This window comes from Syngnathus typhle, linkage group LG4, assembly GCF_033458585.1.
Source record: "Syngnathus typhle isolate RoL2023-S1 ecotype Sweden linkage group LG4, RoL_Styp_1.0, whole genome shotgun sequence".
NCBI classification, from domain to species: domain Eukaryota; kingdom Metazoa; phylum Chordata; class Actinopteri; order Syngnathiformes; family Syngnathidae; genus Syngnathus; species Syngnathus typhle.
In genome coordinates this window covers 12820632-12847834 of record NC_083741.1, presented here as the reverse complement: position 1 = coordinate 12847834, position 27203 = coordinate 12820632, and the positions used below count along the sequence as shown (strand labels likewise).

General features: G+C 40.2%; 2 protein-coding genes across 3 annotated transcripts; both read left to right on the top strand.

The window, feature by feature from the left end:
• Positions 1–615: 615 nt before the first annotated feature.
• secisbp2l (SECIS binding protein 2-like) lies at positions 616–16230 on the top strand. 2 transcript variants are annotated; one of them, XM_061276072.1, is made up of 18 exons: positions 616–892; positions 4369–4550; positions 5802–6126; positions 6504–6642; positions 7749–7972; positions 8190–8214; positions 8350–8414; positions 8537–8647; positions 8734–8850; positions 9539–9706; positions 9799–9940; positions 10040–10209; positions 10548–10680; positions 10755–10917; positions 11453–11673; positions 11888–12042; positions 12128–12344; positions 12567–16230. In XM_061276072.1, the coding sequence occupies exons 1-18, from the start codon at positions 872–874 to the stop codon at positions 13205–13207; spliced, it is 3219 nt and encodes a 1072-aa protein (XP_061132056.1). In that variant the 5' UTR covers positions 616–871; the 3' UTR covers positions 13208–16230. The 2 variants fall into 2 exon arrangements, with proteins under 2 accessions (XP_061132056.1, XP_061132055.1); XM_061276071.1 differs by having other exon boundaries at positions 8347–8414.
• A 1292-nt stretch (positions 16231–17522) lies between these two features.
• LOC133153311 (SHC-transforming protein 3-like) lies at positions 17523–26942 on the top strand. Its single transcript, XM_061277526.1, has 13 exons — positions 17523–17691; positions 17783–18205; positions 19433–19503; positions 21189–21249; positions 21754–21870; positions 21958–22011; positions 23363–23414; positions 23494–23620; positions 23891–24074; positions 24483–24555; positions 24795–24891; positions 25775–25922; positions 25992–26942. Exons 2-13 carry the CDS (start codon positions 17864–17866, stop codon positions 26118–26120), a joined length of 1455 nt encoding a protein of 484 aa, XP_061133510.1. The 5' UTR covers positions 17523–17691; positions 17783–17863; the 3' UTR covers positions 26121–26942.
• The last annotated feature ends 261 nt before the right edge of the window (positions 26943–27203 follow it).

Genomic DNA, 27203 nt, shown 5'->3' with positions numbered 1-27203 from the left:
TTGTAACGTTGTCCTGCCAGTGTTGGCAAAAAGTTTCTTATATGGACTTTCAGCTGGATATTAAGTATATTGAGGTATGTCCTATACATCAATCAATGGTATTGATCCTCAATGCTGGCAGCCTTTCCAGTCACCCCAAGCGTTTAGTTTAATTTAAATGTACGTAGGTTAAATGTAGGTTTCTTAGATCTTCCTCTTCTGCTTTTCTATCCTACGGATATTGTGGATTTCCCTTCTGAATGAATAAAGTATCTATTCACAGTGGAAAAGCCTACCAGAAAAAATGAACTTTATTTGAGGTTAATGACTAACTGTTGCTTAGAGCTGACTCCCATTTGACCTGAGTTTGAATGTGCTTGATTCATTCCAAATACAGTTATAGGTAGGAAGGTGTGCACGTTTTAATTTCACGTCTATTTGCCCCTCTTTAAAAGAAAGTACTGGTTGGTGGAAAGTATATCACAAAATCATTTGAACAGGGAGTGTTTACTTTCACCATACCTACCGTCGCTGACGTCACTTATTAAAGAGACTGTGTCTAAATGACGCGATTGGACGAAACAGCACAATCCAGCCAATAGGAGCGTCGCTGGGCCTCAACTACTTCCGCTCAGGTGACTCCCGTTTCTCACTCGAGAGTCAACTTGGCTTCAATCGCAGTGTGCCAGTGACCAACGTTTGGAGCTAACGCACTGCAAGGGGACGTATCTCCGTCTCTAAGCCGGTTAGTATACCCAGTCAGAAACCGAGTGTACATATCAAGCTTAAGGGATCGTTGGTATTAATATTTACCATGAAGAAATTAAAAAGGCCTACATCCTGACGTCCACTGTGGGGTCAGTGACGGACAGACGCTGTGTCGGTGACTGACATGGATGCAAGTGACATTAAGGTAATAGGCTTTTCTTAATTTTGCCTTGTAATGTTGCAAGTTACTCAACTTATATGTGTAGTTGATCACGTTTAAAGCACACTTTGTTTTGAGATGGGAGGCTCAGCAGTTCTTGCCTAGCATCGTCTGGAGAGCTAACGGCAAGGGCTTTTGTCACATAACGGCAATCATGCATTGATATTGGTTTTGTTTTTCTGTCTCTTTTAAAAAAATAAAATCTATTTGACAAGTTAACATTGGTTTTGTCGCCAGTTGAGGGTGTTATGCTCCATATTTCGTCATCATTTTCTTATACAATGAGAAACGACGTCTATGTTGATGCTAACTTGGCTACATGAGCCAAAACATCTCAGCTGTCACTGGTTAGAAGCAGCAACAGCTGAGCTGAGTTCACTTGGTCAGTCCCGATCGATGTTTGCAGAAAAAAAGTCAATAAACTCTCATGCAGCCATTCCTAGGGATTCGTACGAGTGCTTTTAGGTTAGGCTTTAAGAGGTATTGTGGAGAGGAATATGTCTGGTTCTTCAGCATTTCTGACATTCCACCGCCTCTCCGTGCGTGTATGTGTGTCTGTGACGACTGCAAAGACATTCGGCGTGACGGTGTTTTGGCATGTGTCGTCATAAGGTGTGGCGATCGTTAAAGGGTGAATATCAAAAACACACACAACAAACAAAACAACTGCCATAACATCCTACGTCACAACTTTGATAACTGTGCAAACAGCTTTCAGTTGGAGCACTTCTTCTGTGTCATGGATATGCACTGGATATGTAATGTAGGGCTGCAACCATCGAAATATTTTTAAAATTCATTATTTGACCGATTATCCCATCAATTTACAATTTTCAAAATTGATCAATTAACCGTCAACTAATCATCAAATGAACAACTGGTTTTATTGCAACATCTCCACAGTAATATTCTCTGATTTAGTCCTTCATTAAAACAAAATAAAATTGATTAAAATAGATTCACCCTCCTAAAATAATGGTTGTCATTGTTTTTATTTTTTTCAGAAAATGCAAAAAAATAAATAAAACTGAACCAAATGCTGGTTATATCATATTTAATAATAATTTCAGGAATAGGGAATCAAATGGTCTGTTTAACTAAAGATGTACCTGATCTTGCCAGAGGTTTGATTGTTAGTTTGAATGATGTTTGTGTGGCCTGCGATTGGCTGGCAACCAGTTCAGGGTGTGCCTTGCCCTACCGCCTTCAGACTGCTGGGATAGGCTCCAGCACCCCGGATAAGCGGGTCGGAAGATGAATGAATGCGTAATCTCTTATCAAATGGTCGTTTTAATAAAGGTAACCATTTAGTGCTTTTGTGTTAAAGTTGTCAAAATCTTCTAATTTCAGTCACATTATGCCTATCTGATAGACATGCATTAATTTCCTAATGGAATTGTACGTTTATATTTGGATCAGATTTTTTTTTCTCTCTCAAATGCGACCAGTGTCATTTTCATATGTGGCCTTTGATCAGATATTGATCTGATATATTGCAATGCAGTGGTAGTGGTTTTGCTCTGCATGACAAACATGACTCTTGAATGGCTTTCCATAGTCGCTTCAGTCCACCCACTACACTCAGCACAGACACACGACATGTATGTAATGTTGAAAAGTGACATTTACTAATGATTCAAATGATAAATGACAGTGGTTTGACACAAAGATGCTTAATCCTAGCAAAACAAAAGCTTCAAGGGATCCCTATCTAAGTGTTGGCTCTACCATCACCAAAGGATGCTCATCGGTCTGTGACCTCAATGCAACTTTAACAATTGCAGCTATTCTCCACGCACATGCACAAAGTCAGTCTCTCCACGCTGTTCCTTGCATTGTAATTAGCTTATCTTGTGTCGCTGTCTTAGTTATCCTCTCAGGCTTAATCCTGTCACAGCCTGCTATCGGAGCCTTTTTCCTATCAAGGGCGATTGCAGTGTTTTAAAGGGGAAGTCAACCCCCAAAAAGTCTTCACAATATGTTGTATGTGTCCCCACTAGACAAACACCATTTTGCCACTTGCTGTCGACTGAAAATGACTTCACCGTTGCTAAGTCCTCAGGTCACAACCAATTGCAGCTCACCAGTTTTTTTAAACTGAGCCATGCATGAAAGGTTTTGACCTCAGACCTGAGAAACTGTGATGTCATTTTCAGTCGACAGCAAGTGGCAAAATGATCGCACCATGAGATGAATAAAAATAGGCGGAATTTGCCTGTTTAATTCATACTCCCAAAAAGAAATAAAATAACCCTAACACTGTGTTTTGACTAGTTGGGCTGCACAGAATATATGACAAAGAAAAATTGGGGGTTGACTTGCCCTTTTAAGATCTACTAATCCTACTAAGTGGGAAACTTTGGATCCGTGTTTATTTTACATTATGTGCATTATGTGCATTTATAGGGTCTAGTTTTTTTTTTTCATTTTTAATTGTAACCACAGGCTTTTTCACCGCTACAAAACAATCACTTGCAACCACATCTTGAGAGTCAACATTGCTGTTTAGTTTCTGTGAATTGGTTAAATAGGCTTAATCTGCTACATTTCTATTCAGACAAGATGACGTTTGTTGATGTATGAAGGAAAAGTGTGTGACGGTGGGAACCACCCACCGCCAATGGTAGTGGGACACAGTGGATTGTCTGTGTTACAGGCGGCACTGTCTTCTTTGTTTGCTGAACTTGCTCACCCCTCTTTTTTTAATTGGCTATCTTGGACACATCTTAAAGATGACAACAAGGACTGGTTTTAAAGTATTTCCAACAAACAAATGACTTGATGATAGTTGATTAGTTGATTACATTTTTGGGGGGCCAATTCTTGAAAATGTCAACAGCAGTAGTTTCCCCGAATGCCTTGGCAATGTAATCACACACACAAAATAAAGGGGTGACGTTTGCCTTCACGGAAAAACAACGAGCCAGTGTAGCAGGTAAAAGTTCTAGATGTGTTGCAATCATACCACAAGTGTTTGTTTTTTGGGTTGGACCAATTAATGTCAGCCATTTAATGGGCTGTTATTACACACATGATGTTAGTTTTCCCACGAAAACCTTTTATTATGTCTGTGGGAGTTTTTGTGGGGTAACTACATGTCAATGTAATGTAGTATTTCCTACTGTTGCATGTTGGTGATTACCTGGTGGAGCAGATGTAGATCTTGAATATCTAACCCTAATTTTAGTATGATCATTCCTACACATTTAACTGTTGAATGTGGCTCGTTTTTATGTTTGAGCTAATAAGATAATTGTTCCACCACCACATATTTGCCATTTGCTGTTCAGGCACCATTTTGGTGGCATACAACTATTTTGGCGTGAGGTCAGCCCACGGTCCACCATACTGTATATAGATCTGAATACCCCAGCCTTCACAGTTAGTTTGGTCATTTTAATCCCTTAATTTGGTTCCCTTCCTCACATTCCACCAGTAATCATGCTTTGTTTTTTTTACAGGATGTAAAACTTTCAGCTGAAGTTGAACCGTTCATCCCACAGACGAAAGGTCTTGAGGGATCCCTGGTCAGCATGAGTCTATCTGGAGAGCCGGGAGGGGGCAACGGAGGAGTGGAAACTGCTCCCATTCCGAGTTACCTCATCACCTGCTACCCTTTTGTTCAAGAGAACCAACCCAACAGGTACTGTGTCACAGGCTGGGAAATGTCGCCGCTAATTAATACGGCACACCGCATTAGAGTGATTATGTGGAGTGCATGGTTTTCTCACTCTTAAGTTTAAATCTCATGTCGAGACAACACCTTTTGAATGGAAGAAGCCTCTCGTGTAAAATAGCCTTGCTTCGTTTACTGACTTGTCCCCTCCCATCACTGTACGGCACCAGTGTGAGCAGACCTCTCCATGAGCGTGATGACGTCCGTTGTCCCCACTTCTCTAGTTAAGTGCCTCCATGAGAAAAAGACATGGCACCATAGCCAGTTTCCAGGAGGTCCTCTTTGTTCACACTAGTGATCTTCCGTATCCTGCAAACATCCGCACTTGTTGCCTTCCGTGCTATTTCAATGCAAGGAAATGACTCCTATAACGGTTTGGTTGTGAAAACGTCAACCATTCTGTAGCATGACCACACCAGCACCATCTACTTCATTGTGATGCCACCGATGCAATCATCTTCCTTCCTCTAAAGGCCTTTCCAAAGCCCTTAGCAACATCTTGTGTTTGTTGAGGTTGTTTTCAAGATATGCATTTCATGTTCAGAATCAGATCAGAGAATATAGCTACGTGATCAATCAGTTTTATTAATCGAGTTGACTGGATTTGTCATCTTTTTTTTTAGCAACTTGTGGATTTTCTGCATCCTCGTTGACATGCACTGCTAACACTAATAACATGGCTGTGAACAGAGAGGAACTACTTCACAAAAGTATGCCTCAGTGGTTTTTTTTTTAGAGACTTCTCCAATCCCTCTTGTGACTGTTCAAAAAAAGTTGCTTACATGTTCAATAACAAAAAGTAACTTAAGACTACTTGTGCTTTTAGTAGCCGCATAAAGAGAAGCGAAAAGTCATACTTTTACTTTACTGTTCCCATGCACAAGTTGCCACAGATGGCGCCAAGGTATTGCTTTGCGTTTATGCCAGGGATCATTGTAATGTTATTTCCTTTTTCTCTAAGCAATAGGATAAAAAACAATTACATTTTGATAGTAGATTTCTGTGTAACGGTTTCTGTGCTGTGTTACCTTAATGATTGTATATTAATGACAGTTATATGAACTGGGTGGTAAAAGTCTAAATTGGTTTGTTAGTAATTCTGGTAACAGAACCTTTTGGCCAACTCGGTCCGTTAAGTGGTAGTGGTGAGTTTTCCAGGGTTCCCAAAGATCAAGACAACAAAATAATCCTGTGCTTTTTAACATTTTTTATTTACAGGCAGCATCCAGTGTACAATGGCGGGGATCTGCGCTGGCATCAGCCCAACCCTGGCCCCGGTGGTCCTTACTTGGCCTACCCAATCATGTCTTCCCCTCAGCCCCCTGTTTCCAATGACTATACCTACTACCAGATAATGCCTGCCCCATGCCCACCTATGATGGGCTTTTACCAGCCATTCCCTGGCACCTACGCAGGACCAGTGCAGCCTGGAGTTGTTAACCCAGTCTCGACAGATGTTGGCGAAAGGCCTCTGCCTGTTGGGCCGGCATATGGGATAGCGAATCCCAGAGGAAGAGGCATGGTCCGATCTAATATGCCAAAGGTAAAATTGTCAGCTCTTTCACTTGGCACATACACAGATAAGTGTTGAAAACCCTGTCTTAATGAATAACATACTAATAATAAAAGAAACATATTAATAGTAATAAGTAAATAAAACAAAAACAGACATTGCTTTGAAATTGTGGTTCAACAGAATTATTAAAAAAAAAAAATAAAATACCAGGACAAAAATGATGGTAAACCCTAGAAAATATTGAAAATACTGGTCAACACATTTTTGCTAATTTTGTTAATCAGAGATGCATGAAAACCTTATGAGATTTTTTTCCTGTCGATTCCAAATCTGCCCTCCTTTTTGTGATGTTGTTTTTTCCAAATAATAATAAACTGTCTTTCCCTCATTTTAATATAAAACAGCAACATTTAGGTGTTTGCCAGCCACAGAGGGGTCGCCGTCCCCCAAGCAGGACTTTGGCTGTGCAGAAGGAAGTCTGCAACAATGGTTATGATGGTTGGACCAAGAAAGTACTACTGGTGGATGCTGCCCAGCAGACAGGTAAGCATCTTCCTCCTTCATTGCTTTAGGGATGTAACTTTAAAACTCTTATCTTAGGTGTTTATCAGAGCAGTAAAAGATGGTAATGTTTAACAAAATATTTATTTGAAAGTATGTTACTTTCATTTTAGTGAGGAAGTTAAGCCTACTGCCAATAGCCAATAACCGCACCTTCTGGTTGTACTGGTTGATGATGCAAATGATTGGGCTCCTGAACAAAAAGAGAATGTAGAGATTCCAGTTGGGGTATTTACTTTTGTGCAAGTCATGATGTCACATGAACTGAGTCTGGTTTTAGTAAAATAAATGACCATTGTATGCCTTTGAAAACATAGACAGTTCCATCAACATGAATGCCCCCCCCCCCCCCCCCCACTTCAGTAGGATCAAGATAAAAACTCCTATGAAATATGCTGTGGCCACCCCAGGTTCCAGGCCAAATAAATGACTTTTGAATAATGTCAAGTTTTTTCAGGATTTTTTTATTCCTGCATTTCCCCTAGTCCACTGTAAGGAACAGATACTTTATCAGCGTTTTCTGAACAATTTGGGACATTTCTAAAAACTTGTTTTGTTTTCATTCAAAAACTCATCGATTTTGTTAAGAGATATGTGTCAACAGCATACACTGTATATAGATTATTTCATACATTTAAAAAAAATGTTTTTATCTGTTTTTATTTCTTAAAATCTAATGTGTCTTGACTTACAAATAAATCGACTTACAGCCTGTTGGAAGCTATTGTCCTAATAAATTGAGGATTACCTGTTTGCTATATTTTCATGACTGTGTCATTCTGATGAGTACCCCAAAGGTAGTTTACAGGGATGTTAAATATATTTATTGATGTACTAGAAAAGCATCAAAGCACAGATGAGCTGTTAACACTAGTAGGTGGCTTAATTGGCAGTCTACGCCTCACATCATGAAGGGTGATAAGTAAGAACTTGAATCTGACAGTTGTTGCTGTTTTGACTATGCTTTTAATTAAATATCACATTTGTCATAATGATGAAATAACTACCGGTAATGAAGTGTTCTGTGATGGTACATGTATGACAATATTGTATCAATGTATGTGTCTAATCTGATCCCTCTTTGTTAGATTTTCCAGGTGAGGTATCTGGGCGGTGTTTTGGGGAGCCTGCCAGTCCGCTACTTTGGAAGAACCGAACAAAGAGGCAACAGACATCCAATGCAGCTGAAAGCTACAGCGATCAGGGAACCAGCGAAGCTGACATTGACAGCGACAGTGGATACTGTAGCCCCAAACATAAACAGGCAGCAGGACTAACACATCGAACAGTAGAGACGTCCACATCATGCACCGTATGGCAACAGGCTTTTTTTTAAATTTTATTTTATTTCTTTAACGCTGTTGACTTGGCTGCCCATATTGTTCTGTTCGGCAGAACAGGCATTAAACGTTTCAGATGTATCCATTAATCTAAAGTTTTTATTTAAGTTCAAGTGTCGCAATTTCATTAGACACATTTCCAACTGTCAAATCAACTGATGTTAACTGCAATTTTTCTTTTGTCTTTAGGTGGTTGAGACTGGAGTAATGACAAGTAAGTTTAAATGCTGCTCTTATGAGTCCATTTCTTTTTAGTACTTACTATGTCTGTAGTGGTGAAGCTTTATCTTTGCATGGCCTCAATTATGAACTGAAATTTACAATGAATGCACTTGGTCTCTTCTAGCAGGTACATGGGTAAATTTCCACAGAGCAGACCAGAGGAAGAATCCTGAACAGAGTAACTTCTCACAGGTGCAGTAAAGACTACTGGAGTTGATTACTTGCCTTTATTAATAGATAATAATAAGATTAACAGAATATCCGGTAAATTCCCCAATGGTGTCTTTGTCAACGTTTGCTTTTTTTCTCTGTAGGATTTTCACAGTTCCTGTCCAGGGCGTGGTTGTCCAAACCAGTCGGAACAGAGATTGCAGCCAGTACTGGTCACACGTGACGAGATCACAACGGAGCCCCTTTACTTTGAAGTGGGAAAGCGATTGTCTTATTGATGTACTATTACACTTTTTCCCCTTTTTATTTCTTACGATAAAATATACTTTATACACACAAGGATGAAGATGAGAGAGATGAGTTCCCAGACTTACCCACTGGAAATGGTGTCCAGCGCTGCGCCAAAGCAAACGCGCCATCTCAGACTCAAATGCAGCCAAAACTGTGTCGAAATCTGGTAGGCCAAATGCATATTTGTAGACCGTTATCAGAACATATCTTAAGTTACTTTCAGCTAAGGTTCAGCCTGGTTGTAATAGATTTGGAGCGTTAAACAATGTTGTTTATTTTGCCACATGTAGCGGATGCAAAGGGGTTTACAGTTAATTTCCAAAAGGTTGACGGTATTCTCAAAATCATCATGTAGACAGTCTACATTGTATAGGCTACAGTGTGCATGCAACCAGGAATGTGTATTGGATATTTAAACTGAAAGGATGTTGCAACATTTTTCTCAAAAATGTTCACAGGTTATTCCTGTTTGGTAAACTCTCCAAATTTGTTTGATGTGGAAAACATCTAACATTTTTACAGCATCTTGCTAGATGTTATTTTCAATAGAATATTCTTGCGTGAATATGGGAATTCCAAATGACAACATGCTCTGGCCGCCATTCAGGATTCCTTAGAATAGTGGTTGCAGTTGTAACGTTGTTTTATTATTCCTAAGCTGTTGTTTCCTATAATGACTATCCGGCGCCAAATACAAAAGCAGTAGGTGGTACTCCAATAAAAGAGTACCTCTTAACAGGGAAAAAAAAAGTGTTCTACAACTGAACCAAAGTATTCCACTTGGTGAAAAACTGGCTCTGTGCTGATTCTTTTGCAAAGCAACTGAACAGTTCATGTTTTATTCCTTATTTCAGCTAGAAAACGTAGCAGACAACTCCCCGATCAGCATTGTGCAGACACCGATCCCCATTACCACATCGGTTCCCAAGAGGGCCAAAAGCCAGAGGAAGAAGGCCCTGGCTGCTGCCGTGGCCACTGCTCAGGAATACTCGGAGATTAGTATGGAACAGCAGAAATTACAGGTATTGTGTTAGGAACTCAAGACTTAATGTTTATCTGGAGTCAACTGTTTTAGTCAAGTGATCCTGTTCTCTTTTCTTTTCCCTCTTAACAGGAGGCACTCACCAAGGCAGCAGGCAAGAAGAGTAAAACTCCCGTCACGCTGGACTTAGGAGACATGCTGGCAGATTTGGCCAAACAGCAGCTGGCACTGAAGGCCAAACAAATCACCAATACCAAGCCACTATCTTTTGCAGGTTCTCCAACACCACCGCTCACTTTTAATATTCTTTTGGAATTCTGCACTTTTTTTTTCTCCTCTACACATCTACTCACGTAGTTCTGTTCCTCCGCAGTTGGAACAACTATGCCATTCCACAGCACAGGCAGCTTGACAGATATGTTGAAGGGTCATCCTCAACCTTACTTGGGCTCCCCTAACACTTTGGATTCCACTGCTCCACGTATAAAACGAGGGAAGGAGCGGGAGATACCCAAAGTCAAGCGACCAACGGCTCTCAAGAAGGTTAATGGGTTGATGATAATTGTTCAAGAGAAGCGGGGACACTAAAGCCTTACATTGCATTTTATTGTCGCTGTCCGGCGACACGCCCTATAACGAAATATGTAATCTTTGAATGACAATAATCTGTCTCTACATAGTGTTATTTTTAACATAATCAATTTAAAGGGGTGAAAATAACCTTGAAAAGTTTGTGAAACTACCATCTATTTTCTTGTTTAATGGATGCCGTGGGGTGTACTTGACACCTGGATTGGTTTTGGTTGCTTGATTTGTTAAAATCGATCACTGTAATGCTTTGTTGTCATTGTTTTGACTGTTTTTATCTGCTTTTTTTTTAGATTATTCTCAAGGAGAGAGAAGGCAAAATGGGTAAAATAAGCTCGGCACCAGAGTTGCCTAGCCAAGAAGAGCATAGGGATGATTGTTTACATTTTACTGAAGATCTTTCACAAGAGCCTGCCTCTCAAGAAGGTGGGATCAATTAAATACAAGTACTCCCCAAATCAAATCCCTGTTAACAGTTCTTCCTTCACTTTACGTCACAGAAAATGGCCTGTGTGTGCCCAGTGACACATCCCTCTCCCCAGCCAGTCAGAACTCTCCATACAGCATCACCCCCGTTTCACAGGGTTCTCCTTCGAGCTCCGGCATTGGGAGTCCAATGGCCTCAAACGCACTCACAATAATCCACAGTCGACGTTTCAGAGAGTAAGTGACTCACTCTTGCGAATAGTTATCCCACCCAAAAATAGCCTTGGATGGGAGAAACGTCTAGAAATTAGCGGGTCTTTTTTCTCAGGGGGCCCTTGTACAATACGGAATTGTAGAGGAGGGCACAGATGTCTGATACATTGTGCCTCCTCAGCAAAAATGTATGCAAGTAGCCACAAAGCTATCTTTGTGTCTTCCGCTGTAGGCCTATTGTACTTGCCCAGCCTTCTCTAACACATTTTGCATTGATAGCCTCCAAATGGCCCTTGCAGCTAAGCTCCTTGCCTTCCTCTCCTGTGACCACCAGCTCCCTACGTCATCACAACAACAGCTTAAAGCCTGCATCCTGTTTTGACTTCTTTTTAGCATTGTTCAAACCCACCAATGATCATCCCAAACATCAAAGTAAATGAATAAAACATCACATCTTATACTAGGCTTCAAGTTGTCAGTGTTTTGCAAAATTTCTTAACGACATTTCTTCTTTCCTTAACCTTGCCATTCTTCCATGTCATGTTTTTGCCCTCCTCAGGTACTGTAGCCAAGTCCTAAACAAGGAGATTGACGAGAGTGCGACACTGTTGCTACAGGAGCTGGTCCGTTTCCAAGACCGTTTCTACCACAAGGACCCCAACAAGGCCAAATCCAAACGCCGCCTCGTCATGGGCCTCCGGGAGGTTACCAAGCACATGAAGTTGCGAAAGATCAAATGCGTCATCATCTCTCCTAACTGTGAAAAGATCCAAGCCAAAGGTAGGGACCAAGCTGTGCCCTCACTGTAGCATACAACCACAATTATGAATTTACATTGTCAGTCAGTTATCCATTTTGTTAGTGAGGGACAATGTTTGATACAGTGCTGTACTCCAGATAGATCAAGTAGAACTGTGCCCCCAAGTGTCATTTCACTTTTGAAAGCTCGTTTATTTTTTCGAATTTGAAGCATTTTTGTGACTTTTGCTTCCAGGTGGTTTGGATGAAGCTCTGTACAATGTAATTGCCATGGCCAGAGAGCAGGGGATCCCGTTTGTGTTTGCATTGGGCAGAAAAGCTCTCGGACGCTGCGTCAACAAACTTGTGGCCGTCAGTCTGGTTGGCATCTTTAACTATTCTGGAGCTGAGGTACACTACCTTGGTTTTTACCTTTATTACTTTTTCTTATGATTGTTCTTCATAGAATAGAGTGCATCTTATCTGCTTCTTTCAGAGTCTATTTGACCACCTGGTGTCACTAACAGAACAGGCCAGGCAGGCCTACAAGGACATGGTCTCATCTCTGGAACAAGAGCAGGCAGAGGAGGCTTTGAAACACGTTAAGAAAGTTTCGCACATGGGACATTCACGCAACCACTCTGCAGCTTCCGCTACGTCTTTTTGCTCAGTCATCTCTGAGCCCATCTCGGAGGTCAATGAGAAGGAGTATGGTGAGATCCCTCGTGTCTTTTCCTTATATTATTCTGCTTGTTAGTCACCGTTAAGCACGCCTAACTTGAATATAATGATTTCTTTTTAGTGTGTTCATGTTATTTTCGCTTTCATTTGTGCTCAATAATGCATGCGTACTTCATTCCGCTACTCAGAGTAATAGTTTTCTATACGTGCTTATCATACAAAAATGTTCATCAAGCCTTACCCGCTTCCCGCAGAAACCAACTGGAGAAGTATGGTTGAAACTTCAGATGCTCCGGAGCCAGTGGAGGCCGAAAAAAGTGTCCCTTCCCCTTCTATTGCTCCCCCCAGAGACAATGAGACCCCAGCAGTCCCGACAACTGCTGCCCCGCAGAGGGCGCCGCTCCCGACACAGGCTCACGGCGAGCGAGATGAGGTCCGCGCCGACGACCGCCTGGAGCTGGCCTCCCAGCAGAGCACCGAGACAGGGTCGCTGGATGGCAGCTGCAGGGGGCCGCTCAACTCTTCCATCACCTCCACCACCTCCACCTTGGTCCCCGGCATGTTGGAGGAGGCAGAGGAAGAAGATGAGGAAGAGGAGGATGACACGCCAGAACCCATTTCCGTAGAGGTACCCACTCTCAACAGCCGCATTGAGTCGTGGGTGTCAAAGACCTTGGAGAACATGCAGCTGGGAAAGAGCCAGGACAGTACAGACGAGGAAGAGGAAGAAGAAGAAGAAGAAGAAGAAGAAGATGATGAGGAAGAAGAAGAAGAGGAGGAGGAGGAGGAGGAGAAAGTGCAGAGCGAGGATGAGTCAGGCCTTGTTTCAGACGCCATCGCAGATACCAACGTAGAGAGCAGAGAGCAGGTGGTGGCCAAGGAGGTCACGGCCTGACCTTTCCTCCTCCTCCTCGTCTTCCTCTTCTCTCTTGTCTCATCCCATAAAACCAGCAGCTGTTCTCCTTGCATCTCCATGACTCTACACCAGACGTAATCTTACACGTATGGCCTGATTTACTTAAGATTTGCGTGTGCAAACGCAGGCAAATAGAACCTGATGTCTTTTCCCACATGCTTGAATACCAGCAACAAAATTTAATGCAGCATATTGGCTATTCAGCAACGTAATGATTCTCAAACGTTTTACACAAAGCATCCTGATTGAGCAACATAATATACACGTAGTGTGAGATCCAAAGTTTTTATTCAAACAGAAGAAGCCGTGATTTTATTCCTGAAAAGTATCATTGTTGTCAGGCGAAATCCTTGCATTCCCAAATCATTAGTTTTCCACGAAACGAATAACTGCCATCTTACTTGAACACCGCATTGTTCAACTTGGTATTTTACCTTTGCGGTCATGTACACGTGTGCACCAACATCAATGCATTTTCATGCAGTCAATAACCTTTTCAAAACCTGAATACTAGCAATGGTCTCTTGTCATTTTACATACACAGAATAACTCTGAGAAAATGTCTGTCTCTTTAGTCTGCAAGGGTGGAATGCGGATGTCTCCCCTTTGGTGAGGAATTAGCATTTTAACATGGATAAAACCTTCAAAAAATTGATTTAGCGTGATATGCCTCTTGTTATTGTCTTTAAAAAAAGAATGCAAACTTTCAGTCCTGAGGCAACAATGCCGCATGCCTCATATAGAAACGGTGGACTTAAACAATACTGCGTTTAAGAATGATATTTTTTTTTGAAGAAAAAAAAAAAATGCACGGGGACAGACCAATAATATAAATTGTGGGAAAATATGTACCGTAATTTTCGGAATATAAGTCGCACCGGAGTATAAGTCGCACCAGCCTTAAAATGCCCAAAAAAGTGAAAAAACCCATATATGTATATAAGTCAACCCCCCCCCACCCAAACTATGAAAAAAAACGCGACTTATAGTCCAAAAATTACGGTAAGTGAACACAAACGAGGGTTCCGCCTGACCGCAACGATAGATTGGTGTAAGCCGTAACATTATGCCATCTGTGACCACTTAAATAGGAAATAAAACATTGTACCTGTGTTTGAAAGTAAAGCGTTACAAAAGATTCAATGAAAATGTGTTTAAAAGTTACACCTGACTCCCACTAAACAAATGTACTAATTTAAAAAAAAGGTTGAAGCAATTGTAACTGAGTTATTATTTCAACATTTAATTCAGTGTTTGTTTACATACCGCTAGAGGAAGCCCACGTACCACTAAGGTGGCGTCATGCCATATCACCTATGACAAAGCTCAGTTCATCTCTGCTAAAATGACTCCAATGCAAAAAAATACAATGTGACAATTTGTTCTGGGCTCTCCTAAAGCAATTCTGTGGTGCGTTGTTTTGCGTTTTAAGCACCATGTTCGACAGGATGGCAGATACATACCATTCACTAATACATTTGTTTGCCTCGTCTACTTACACTTCTAATTCCACCACTTCATTTTGCACTTGTTGTGGTGCTTTCCCAAATTTAGGTGAAAACCTTTCTTGTCTACAGGGGGCTTGATCAGCCCCTTTTGTTCACAGCGCACTTGACCTGTGCAGGGGGTGTCCAAACTCGATTCTCGAGGACCAGGATAGATACCAAGCTTTTTCGGAGCTTGCTCATGTGCTGTGTTACTAGTGAGTCAACACGCCATTTGGCATCTTAGTAAATCAGGCCCTTAATCTCAGGCATCTGTCAGTGCAGACCACTCGCACGCAACGGAGAGGCTCGAGGACCAAGCGGCAGCAGGTTTATCTAAAAAAAAAAAAAAAACAATTCAACCCCTAACCTGTAAAACTTGAATTTGGAATAAACCTTTGTTTCCATGTGTCCTCATCCCAAGTTGACAGTCTCCAATTTTGGGGGCAAGTGTTCCGAAAAGCTTCAGAGAGCATGTGATTACTCTGCTCCCAAATTCATGGAGCGCATTTACAGCTCTATGTGGGGGTGAGTGTTTGTTTACATGCACATAGCTTACATTTACTTTGCTGTGTTTGAGCTTTACCTTTTTTGTACATACTGTGTTCATGCTAGCACTTCCCCCTAAAGGAAGGAAGGAAAGAAAGGAGACACTGTCTGGATTGCTTAACCGCTGTGTAGTTTCCCCAACAGCATTCTCGCAACTGTGGCAGGAAGTGTTTTATTATCGTTGAATAAGTGTTTCCCCCCCCATTTTTCATTCAGATGATTTAACTTCTAAGAAGCAGAACAGTAGCGTCTGTACAGTACTTGGTTGTCAGATTGAATTTGCTGTGTTGCTGTCATGTCGGTAGAAACAGTCACGATCATGCTTTGGGCCTTTTTACCCAGCCTTGTCGTGGCTGGGTAATGATATTTTAATACGCCACAGTTGTCTCATTTGCAATCCATTGCAAAGTTTTTGTTTTGTTAAAAAGCAGTTAACACCGGTGTTTAAATTGTTCCATTACGACTATCACCCAGAAGACCCGTGTTTACGACAGCACGGCTGTCGTTCAGACTACTAATGCCTTTTAACGACAAGTATTCGAGTAAAAAACAACCAACCACTTTGTAAAGCCATTTTAAAATGTCAGAAGTAGAATTGCATTAAGTCAGTCACGTGCTTAAGTGTCACACTTTTGGATCCGGAATGTATTTGTAGCTTAATAAAAGGTACTTTGTCCACGTGGACCTTTTTGTTGCCACATCCATCAAAGTGTTAATCGACAACAAGCGTGTATTTTTTGCACTATGTAAATTCAGTACTAAGAAAAAGGTCTTGTGATTTAAAATGAGCAAAAAAAACAAAACTGAACAAAAAACGGTTCGATGAAGTACTTTTTCAGTGTGATGTCTTTATATGAATATTTATGAATCTTTCACAACTTCATTAGCAACATTGTAAGAGGCTGTTTCTCATAATCTCTAAAATACATGGACTGTTGATTAACATAATTAAAATGTTTAAGTAATTCATATGGATGTTGTGTTCATTTATGTACAATTAGATTTTTTAGTTGCATCAGAGCCGGCCGGAACGCAAATATTCTGCACCTTTGCCTTTTGCACAGAACCCTGAAACGATTAAGTGATTGCTGCAAACGTGTGCATGTTACACGGAAACACAACACCCCACATCGGGAACAATTCCAATCACTTTCCCATTGACAGTTCACTTTTTTCTATTGTTGCTATGCATTGGATATTTTACAGGCTCTGAATACTTGACATAATTTGCTTATTAAATGACTTAATTGAATTGGATTGACTGGGGAAAGTTTGATTATCTAAATTAATTCAATACAAACACGCTAAAGTGTAGTTATAGCAGATATTCAAGGATTTAAACATAATGAAAGGGCGACTGTGGTGACTGTTTTGATTCCTCCTCGCATTGTCGGCCTTGAGTAGTTTTATAGAGTGGCCACTAGAGGGAGGTCAAGCGCCGCTAAGGCCCCATTGTATAGTGTTGAGAATTGAGACTGTTCAGTACAATACAATAATACATTTTTATATAGGTCTTTCACAAACGCTGTCGCTGTAACAAAGCCCTTTACAGAACATAAATTTGAATACATTTTTAATTTCAGCTACGCTCAATGTCTTGCACGCGACAGAAATAGAAATAAGATCATACATGAAGTATTTAAAACGTTGGGCGTTTTGCACTTTATGGTGACAGGACAAATCTTCAATTTAAAAGTGAACTTAATTTAAAACAACATTTTAATGTCCAACTATTCAACATTTCTGCACTTTTTTGAGGACATGAATCGCCAAATTCACAGCAAGTGTTTGCGACAAATGTATCTATAAACTAATGATTATGCAAACGACCAAAGGACTATTCTGGTGTAAATACAACTTTTAATTTCCGTCCATATATTTCAAAACAGGATATTATTTTAGATGACAGTGAAAATGTCTCAGAACATATTTTAGATGAAAAGTTATTGAAAGCGTTTTATTTCATCGTGACGTTCTTTTGTGACCCTGCGTCATACTACACGGACGCATTCTGTAGAAGCCAGAATAATTATTTGTTGTGCTTGACGTGAAGGAGTAGATTAAAAGATTGGCTTTATAAACAAAAAAAGAACATGTAACTGGGTATTAAGTCCCGTTGCGTCTGTATACGTGTGCGCGCGTACAGCATGAGTCACTCAGCCTTGCTGTGATTGGACGGCAGTTTTCGGTACGGGAGGGGCGGAGAAAGAGGAGGGCCTGGGGGCTCCCTGTCAATCTCCTTTGCTCAATTCATACGCTCATCCTCACATAGAGACTCATTGATGAGCTCGAGCTTCCAGTTCATTCATAAAAGCTGCAGAGGAAGGAAAGTTGTCAAGAGAAGGACAGGTGACTTCAAATTGTAAATTTTGGACTTGGTGTGAGGCTGACTGGACTTGAAACTACATGGGATGTCCCAGTTGCATGCTGGTGAGTACCATTTCTCTTGCAGTATAACCCATTGAATTGTGTCTAACTCTAGTTCATTTTTGTGTCCCATGCACTGGTCATCACACAACAGAACAGTAACCAGGTATAGCTCATGCAGTCAGCCCAACGTTCTATTTGTCCTGCATGTGTTTGATGCATCAACAGTCCGAGTATGCTAAAGCGCACTAAATACAGCCGTCTGCACAACGATTCAAAAACTTCCTTGGACAACTGGTCTCTTTGCTCGGATTCTGATTTCCTCCACGATACACCATCCGTGTCAAGGGACTTCATACCTGATGAAGCCCTACACCAAAGTCCTCCGCTTGGACCACCCGGGGCCGGAAGTGTTGATCGACAGGCTGAGGGGAGTGTGACCAATCACCCAAAACGACCAATCGCCTTCCATTGCATGTGTAGCTTTCCCGGGACGGCCATCTCTCCTCCTTGCACTCGACACAAATGCAAGCAGTGCTCTTCAGTGGTCCATAGAGTGGTCCACCATCACATCAGGGTAAGGTACATGACATGACCATTCTGTTTATTTGGCCATTGTGTCTATTGGGGTTGTGCTATACTCCGTAGTCACTATCTCACACGCTTCACTCCCTCCTTCCAGTCAGCTTTCTGTGTAGGCAGTAGTGACTCATCCTGGCTCGGCGCTCACCCCCACATCTCGACTGCTAGTGCGCATGCATGCATGTGTGTGTGTGTGTGTGTGTGTGTGTGTGTGTGTGTGAAACTGGTAACCAAGAACTAAATGATTAGGTGTGGGTCTCACAGCTGCCAACAAGCACACCTAGTGTCCTTAACTCTCCCACCCACTCACAACTTACACATTCGCACACGTTAATTCAACATTCTGGTGTTTGTGTGAAGGTGAGTTTGTTCTGTTACCTTTAGCCAATAGAAATACAAGCGTACGTGTGAACACCGATTAAGGTCAGAAAAGGTCATGCACTAGTAGAAGTGATGACTTGACTTAATGGTGACTTTTGCTTTGAATGCAAGCACAGTCTTGAGGTGCGCGATCCGTGTAGACTCGCAGGGGTGTCAAACTTATTTTTATCGCGGCCCGCATCGTAGTCATCGTTTCCTTCGGAGGGTCATTAAAATTGCCAACCCAAATAAATGTATGAACGTCTCATATTCTTTATAGTATCACCTACACAACAAACGGAGACTAATAAAAACTGCTCGAATATTAAAAACTAAATAATGTAATAATATTTAATAGTGTAAACAATCTGCTATTTCAGTATTGACACATGAATTCAACGTACAATTTGTCTTTGCGGGCCACATAAAATAATGTGGCGGGGCATATCTGACCCCCGGGCCTTGAGTTTGACACCAGTGGTTTAGCGGCAGTGAGTGCAACAGTGCGCAGCATCTGATCAAAAAGTGAAGAATCCGTCAGAAAGAGGCTTCAAACTGTTTATTGCCACGTCCAGTATAAGTATACCATCTAGTGTCCACCTTTCACTCCTCTAGCTTAATCATCTATGTTACATTGTTTAGGCGATGGCTTGAATACAAACGGTGTACAAAAACACGTAGACAGACAATTTATCCTCAATCACAATCAGATATTTTTTATCCTCTGTCTAGAACAACTAATATAAAGCCATGTTAACACTGTAGGGCACTGGTGTACAAATCCAATCCTTGAGGGCCCCTTTCCTGCATGTTTTAGAAGACTCAGTTACTCTGTGTTTTTCTTACTCTCTCCCTCTCTCAGTATATGGGTAGCGTGGAGGTGACCCAATCCATGAGAACCCTCGACTTTGATACAAGGAAGCAAGTAACACGGTAGTTTCTCCCGCTCCACTGCTACATGTTGAATAATACAAAGAACATTATTTTTATTTCCATATGTGCACTCTTACAAAAACATGTTTTTCAGTAACAGTAAATGAAATGCGTGACATCTTTTTCCTCGCTATTTCCTGGTGACGTTTTATCAGTTGACATGACCATAGCAACCTCTGTTTGCTAGATTATTGCACAAGGAATTGGCCGGCAAATCCAATTAAGGGAATTTCCTCCTAATGATCTCGCATACACTTATTACGAAAGAGGAAGTAGGGAGGGAGGGGGGGGGGGGTTTGAGCAAGAGAGAAACTTAAATCCATTATGTACAACTTGTCTTCAAGGGGTAGAAAATCTCTTCCCATAAAAAGCCAGACACTGACAGTAGAATCGAAAGCGTACAGTGGGGGATAATCATGACTTGATCCCCTGCTGAATTGTCAAGTTTGTTAAAAATAAATAAATAAATGAACAAATCTGTAATTGTAACGCTTGTTTGTTGAGTATGATAATAGGCACAATACAGTATTGCCTCGATGGACAGAAATCATTCACCCCACCCATCCACCTGTCAATTGGCCTACTAAGCATGATTTTGGGATGTGGGAGGAAACCGGAGTGCCCGGAGAAAACCCACTCAGGCGTGGGGAGAACATGCAAACTCCACACAGGAAGTGGAATCGAACCCGCTGAAACTGAACTGTGAGGTGGACGTGCTAACCAGTGCTTCGCCGTGCCACCTATTCATCCCTCCCATCCTCAAAAAATACGATCCAACTGAGGGCCTTAAAATCTGGGTGATTTTTTTGTCAGGGGGTATCTACTGTCCTTTAATTGCTGCTGCTCCTTCTTACAAGTCACAGTGTATTTTGTAGAGTAACTTTCTTTCGAGGAAGCGAGTCTATTTGGTCTTGCTCAGAGTAATAAATGACCTCTTGGAAGTAAAATATTGAGAGTAAATACTACACTGAAACAAAATATTTAATTCTAAGAACTAGGATAGTTTTGTCCTTACTGTGTACACTTTATATAGTTGTGAAGCTATTTGAACAGGCAATTTCATTTTGTCAATGTTAAATAATTATCAGTGAAGGCTATTATTTAACAGCAAGATGTGGCTTCTCTCTGCTGTATTATATTGTAATATGATTATATTATTGAGTTACATTTGCAGGCTCATGACTGTTGAATTGAATTTTCCAACGGAGCAAGGTGGAGCTTTGTACCACGTGGTCCACTTGTGGGAAGTCAAACGTATACTCTGATAATGTGTTGCATGGAAAAACGTCTGCATTAAAACTAAGAGTTCACAATATGTGAAAACGATTGAACTTCTTGACTGAGCCGGATTCTCGGAATGGATGGGAACCTCATGATAACTCATCTGATGACTTGTGACAGCGTAGCGAGAATGTTAACATGCTCAAAGATCTGAACGGAAGCAAATTTAGCTTATACTCAAATGATTGTTCAGACTCTCACTGTTAAATCATGTTATAGTTGTCTGTCATCCTAGGCCTTATTTCATAAATTGTATTGCGTAACATTGAAGACTTTTTGTTTGTTTCTGAAACCAAAACAATATTTTAGAGTAGCATTTTTTAAATGTTACATTTTCATGAAAAACAGTTTGTTCTTCCAAGGCCTGGCTGTGTTCATGTCTTGTTTGTGTGTGTGTCATGCAGAGAGGCAATCAACAGACTTTGCAAGAGAAACACCACCAAGACCACAGTGAAAACAAAAAGTGTAAGAAACAAGGATTTCATGCATCATACTGAAATTCATTCACGTAATATACTGAAGTGAAAATCCAGATATTTTCCAGTAAGAGTGTCATTAGTATACTGTGTGTGAGAACATTTAAGTTGTGTGTACGTGTGTTTTTTAGTAGCACGAGAGAACATTTCCGAGTATACAACCAGAAACATTTAGTGATGTCTGAGAGCATTGCAATTGTACGTAGTGACCACATAAACTTTCAATCACTAGTTTGAAAGCATTGAGAGCAACAGAGATTTCATAGTGTATCTGTTGTGTTTGTGTGTGTGTGAGACAGTCACGAAGGTACTCATGTGTGAGAGCATTTCCATCGACTATCAGCGTGTTTCAGTATAACCTGTGAGCGTCTTACTGCTGTGTGTTAGTGTTTATGTAGTGTGTGTGTGGCAGTGTCACTATTGTGAGATTGTGTTGGCAATGTGTTTCCAAAGAGCTTTGCACAAATGAGCCCCTTTTCTGTGTTGTTGTCAGCCTGAACACAAGCAGCTGTTCTGTGTTCTGGGTCGCAGCAACCTGCAGTTTTTCGGCAGGCGAGTCATCCTCAGCGTCTCCCCAGACACGCTCACTCTCATCGCCGCGTCCTCACAGGTGAGCGTTTGAACTAGACACACAGTACACCCACATGAGAACTTATGTCATACAAACATTGCCCTTCTCTTTCTCTCACTTTTGCAGAGAATCACCCAACACGCCATCCAGGCGATTTCGTTCGCCTCAGGAGGAGACTCGGTACGTGTTCATTTTCACGTGTGATATCGAGTTTGCGCTACTTGGATTGATATATGCAATGTTGCTGCCTTTTGAATGATTTTTCCTGGCTAAATCCTTTAATTGGTGCTGCAAGGTCAACAGTGCAAGCTGCAGTGTCTTCACCTTTCAAAGTTCATATTTAAAGCAATTACTCGTATCTATCATCCTGCGGGTTCCGTCCGAGTCAACATTATTTACAAATGAGTCAAATTGGAGAGCCCGAGTTTCCTACACTGTAGGCCGATTGTTGGAAGCACAAATCGAAATGGCTCATCAGCAGCGGCATGCCATGTGGCTCAAATTCTGCTTGATGAACGTATTTGTAATTATTTTGCTTAATGCTTCTGGATTCAGCTATCAAATACTCAGTCAAATGAGAATGCAGCCTGCTTATTGATTTCTCGGTCAAATGGTCTTTTCAAAATCGACAAGCAAGTGCAGAAGATGGGGCCCTCTGAATTTTCCGCTGGAGTTTTGCAGTGTTAAAAATGTAATTAACCTTTTTATATGTTGTGTTATATTACATCCACAATCTCAAACAGCTTTAAGGTCTAATTAAAAAAAAAAAAAAAGAAGCTTTATCCATATAATTGTTTTACGAGTTAGAGGTTTAGCTGAATAGCTGACGAGTCCGCTCGACTACTGATCATGAGGATTGAAAGCTTGAGGTCGACTAACCACTAATCACATGTTGTTGGCATCTTGCTTTCCAATCAGCCAATTAATAGAACATTACTACTCGCCTGACTGCTGCCGTCATCAGACTGTACTGTTGATGTTGCTGTAACACTCAACTTAATATCTTAATAACTGTGTTGAAAAAATATCAGGGATGTTATCGCTTCACTGAATTTGACTCGACTTTTGTCACGTTATTGTTGACTACAAAATAATCTGTATGATGATAATAATAATGATATTATAATATTGGTAGTGTTAGTGAGTTAGTGTACTCACACTTAGAGGCAAGTTACCTCCCACGAAAGGGACAATACATTTGTATTTATTCTTCTAAAATCGTTTGATTTCTAATTTATTTTGGTCCGATTTTGACTTCACTTTATTGTGCAATACGCTCAAATTGACTCATTATTTATGTAGATGAATATGTTTTTTGATGTATTTATAATTAATCAGCACATTTATTTAGGAATAGCCTCGTTTGTAATGAAATAGGCTTACTATGCTGGTCCATATCTCTATATTGGTCATTATATATATAATTTGAGATGGTACGCGGTGCATAGAGTTTAAGAAGCACTACACTCAAGTATTCATATAGCTTGATGTTCATATCATAGAGATCATTGAGATTCATATGTGTTTGCAGGACATGGAAGACTACATTGCATATGTAGCCAAAGATCAAGTCAATCAAAGAGGTACAGCAGCTCCTTGTTTTTGTCTCCAATCACAACATTGCACTTTGTATCCTAACTGTTTTTTTGGTCTGCATGTAAGCATGTCACATCCTGGAGTGTCCTCACGGCCGAGCAGCAGAGGTGATCCGTAGCATCGGTTGGGCCTTTGAATCGAGGTTCAAACAGGTTCTTTGTCACACGCCGTTACTCGTCTCAGCTGATCCCAGGTATGCGTCATGAGTCAAGGGAAAGATTCTGTTTGCTGCTGTTGTCGGTTGCTTGGTTTTTCAATTTGTGTATTTATCCCTGCAGTAAAAGAAAAATTAAACTCATGCTACTTAGACAAATATTTCTTCCAAGAAAATGAAATGACAAACACACTAATCAGATTAAACAATCAGATGCTTTTATTTCACAGTCATAAACGATAACTTGATATTTACAAACTAGTTTGCCCTTGTTAGTTCTAAGAAATTCATTTCATCTTGTGCGTGCAGATCAACGCAAATATTATGCAACAAATGGAAACCAAAGGAAACTTTAACAGACCCGAAAGATGCCGATGATGATAATGTTGATGTGACCAGTGAGCGTCATGACTACTACAACGTGACTCCGGGGACGATGTCACCCTTTGGTGGAGTAGAGAACTTGTGGGTCACAAAAGCAGAGAAGGAAAGGGTAAGAGAAACGATTCAGAGGTGGGCTGTACAGGAGTGTGGTGAACCAAACCCCCCCAATGGGGCTCTTTGGTCTCTCTACAACCATTGACAGCAAATAAAGCTCTGTTGAGTGAAAGACTTGTGAGAACAGTTGACTTCTTAGATAACAATTGTAATTGAATAGTAATTCTATTTTGGAAAGTTGACTATTCTATTTCCTTTGTAGATGATTAATTCAATGTTGCATGGAGAAACAGATCGTTAAAAAAGATAAATAATGAAATAAGATTTCCTCTTATGCAATGTATTGTTGTCTACCCATTACCATTCAGATGACACCCAGCTAAAAAAGTTACAAATTAATATTCAACGAATGCCTATTATATCTTGAATATTGTTTGTCTGAATGACTTTTTTGTTGTTTTAGATTGGGTCCTCTCCTTCTATTTCACTCTATGAGAATTGTTCCATATCACAGGATACGGATGCGCCAACAACAGGTGCACCTCTTCCACATACACGACAAATATTCCTTTCAATCAACATGTTGCCCATAATGCTTTCAAAAATTTCAAAATTCCGTTATTCTTGTCATGCTGAAGTTGTCAAAAATAAATATTTAAGTCAAGTACACTGGACTTGAAAACCTATTAAAGTGCAGTAACAAATGTATTTGTATCACTTCTTCATCAATTTTTACCACTGATTGTTATTGATTTCCTTCAACCTTCTACTTTAGAGCCTTTGGAGTCTGAGATGAGGAGTAAACAATGTTCTCCTCCTTGTAAAAATCACATCCAGCACCTGATCCAGGAGGAGGGTTGGTTTCATGGCAGGTGGGTCATGGCATTTGTAACATATTTTGTCTTTGCTTTGTCTACATAACTGTATGATTGTGCCTCCATGTGGCCAAGGCAGACACACCAAGAAGAGCAGCAGAAGGGGGATTGAATTGATTATATTAATTATATTTGAATGTTACATTGCACTGTTTGTATGAAATGTGCTTATATTGAGTTCTTTTCCTTGTTAAAAACAAACACAAAATTATTGTTTTGGGGGTAGGCTGAAATGGATGAATGGCATTTTTGTTCAATTTAGTGGAGAAACATTATTTGAGGGTAGCTCAATATGTATGGAGCATAAGGCTGCAACAAACGATTTTAATTATTGATTAATCTGCCGGTTATTTTGTTGAATAATCAGATTAAAAAAACAAACAAGTTTGCATCTCTATTTAAAAACAGGATATTTGAAAAAACACAAATAAACTAAAATTCAATGATACGTTTGGTCTGTATTGTCAGAAAAAAAGGGCAAAAATGTTGATTTATTTTCTAAAGTAAAATCAATATTTGGGAATATTTTTATTTTGATTCAACACAAAGATAAGTCTGCATAAATGAAGGACTATACAGAAATAGCAAAATATTTACTGGTGAGAAATTCGGACAATTTTAAAGTCAATTATTTTCCTAATCAATTATCAGAAATGGCTATTGATTAATTTTTCTAGCTAGTAATTATAAAATAATATAAAATAAGTAATTTTCTAATTAGTTGTCGATTTATCATTGTAGTTTTTACGTAGCATATATTTTACAAGGCTTTCATACTGATTTTATATTTCTCAATAGCAATTTGAAATCGACTCTTGTCGACTCTTACTCCCCTGTGATCAAGGTCAGCTTTCCTTTAATATGGTGATCCTTTACTCAGGTTAGGAAGAGAGCAGGCCGAGTCACTTCTCTCTTGTAATGGAGACTTCCTTGTCCGAGAAAGCAGCTCGGCCTGCGGTCAGTATGTACTTAGTGGGATGGACGGAACCACGGTGCGACACCTGCTACTGGTTGATCCACACGGCCAGGTTGGCATCGCAAACATGGCACGCAAGCTTGAATCAGCACCTTCATTGATTTTGTGTGTGTGTCAACAGGTTCGAACCTGTGACCAGGTCTTTCGTAATGTGAGTCATCTGGTCCAATTCCACATGCACAGCCAGATACCTATTGTGACGGGGAGCAACCAGCTTTGCCTCAAACAGCCAGTCCTGCAGAGACATTAACATGAACACAGAGGCACTCATTACATCTGTAACTTCTATGGACAGCGGATTGAACATTTATTCCATATCCTTCATATCCAGAGCAAGGTCCATGAACTAGGACGCCATTTGTCCTCATGAGTAGGACAGTTTAGTGTACTAGTATTTAGACACAGTTTTAATCCCCATTACAATCCAATTACATCATAATTACTTCAAATGTTAATTGTATTTGTAAATTGAACGTTGCATGTAATTCTACAAATGGCAAGTTTACTTTATTCATTTGTGTTCTACTCATGGGCAATTTGGAACTCCATTGGGTACAATGTGCCTTTCTCCGTCGAGTATTTCTCACATCCACTTTGTGCCTGTCTGACTTTCTAAGCACATTCGCCAGTGATTTGTTTTTCGTTTTTTTTCACTGGGTATTCAAAATGCATGCTAGTTTGGTTTTTCATTTCATTACAAAAAGCAGTATAGAAAATGAATGGATGGATGAAATTAAGAAAGTAAAACGGAATTTAAATTTTTTGAAGGCAAGCCTGATTGCCATTAAAAACTATAAGATGGTGATTTACTATAATTGAGTACATATCAAAGGATAAGGAAGTTTGCAAATCTTTAAAAACATACTTTATCTAGTTGAGCTCATTTTTACACAGTTCTATTTTTAAAAAGAACCTTTAAAAATAGTATAGCCTTCATTCAGTATTGTGATTCTAATCTTATTATCTTCACAATTTCTGTATTTGTAACACCCTTTGTCTTTTGTATAACATTCATTTGATGATACTTTTTGTCTTATAGAAAAGTCATCATTATGTAGAATAAAATAAATAATCTTTGCACGAAGTACAGCAGCATGCAGTCATGTGAATTATATTTGTCCCACAGCGAAACGTGACTGCCGTTGTGTTAAAAGTGATTCCTAAATATTATTTGAAGTGGAATACTAAATATCACTTATGCACCCCTTACATTTACCCCCACCCAGATGACCAATTTACTTATCAAATATGACCGATAGAACAGTTTTTTTTTTGTTTGATCATAGACATATTTTGAATAGCAGTAATTACGCTATGAAGTTGTCCCTAAGCA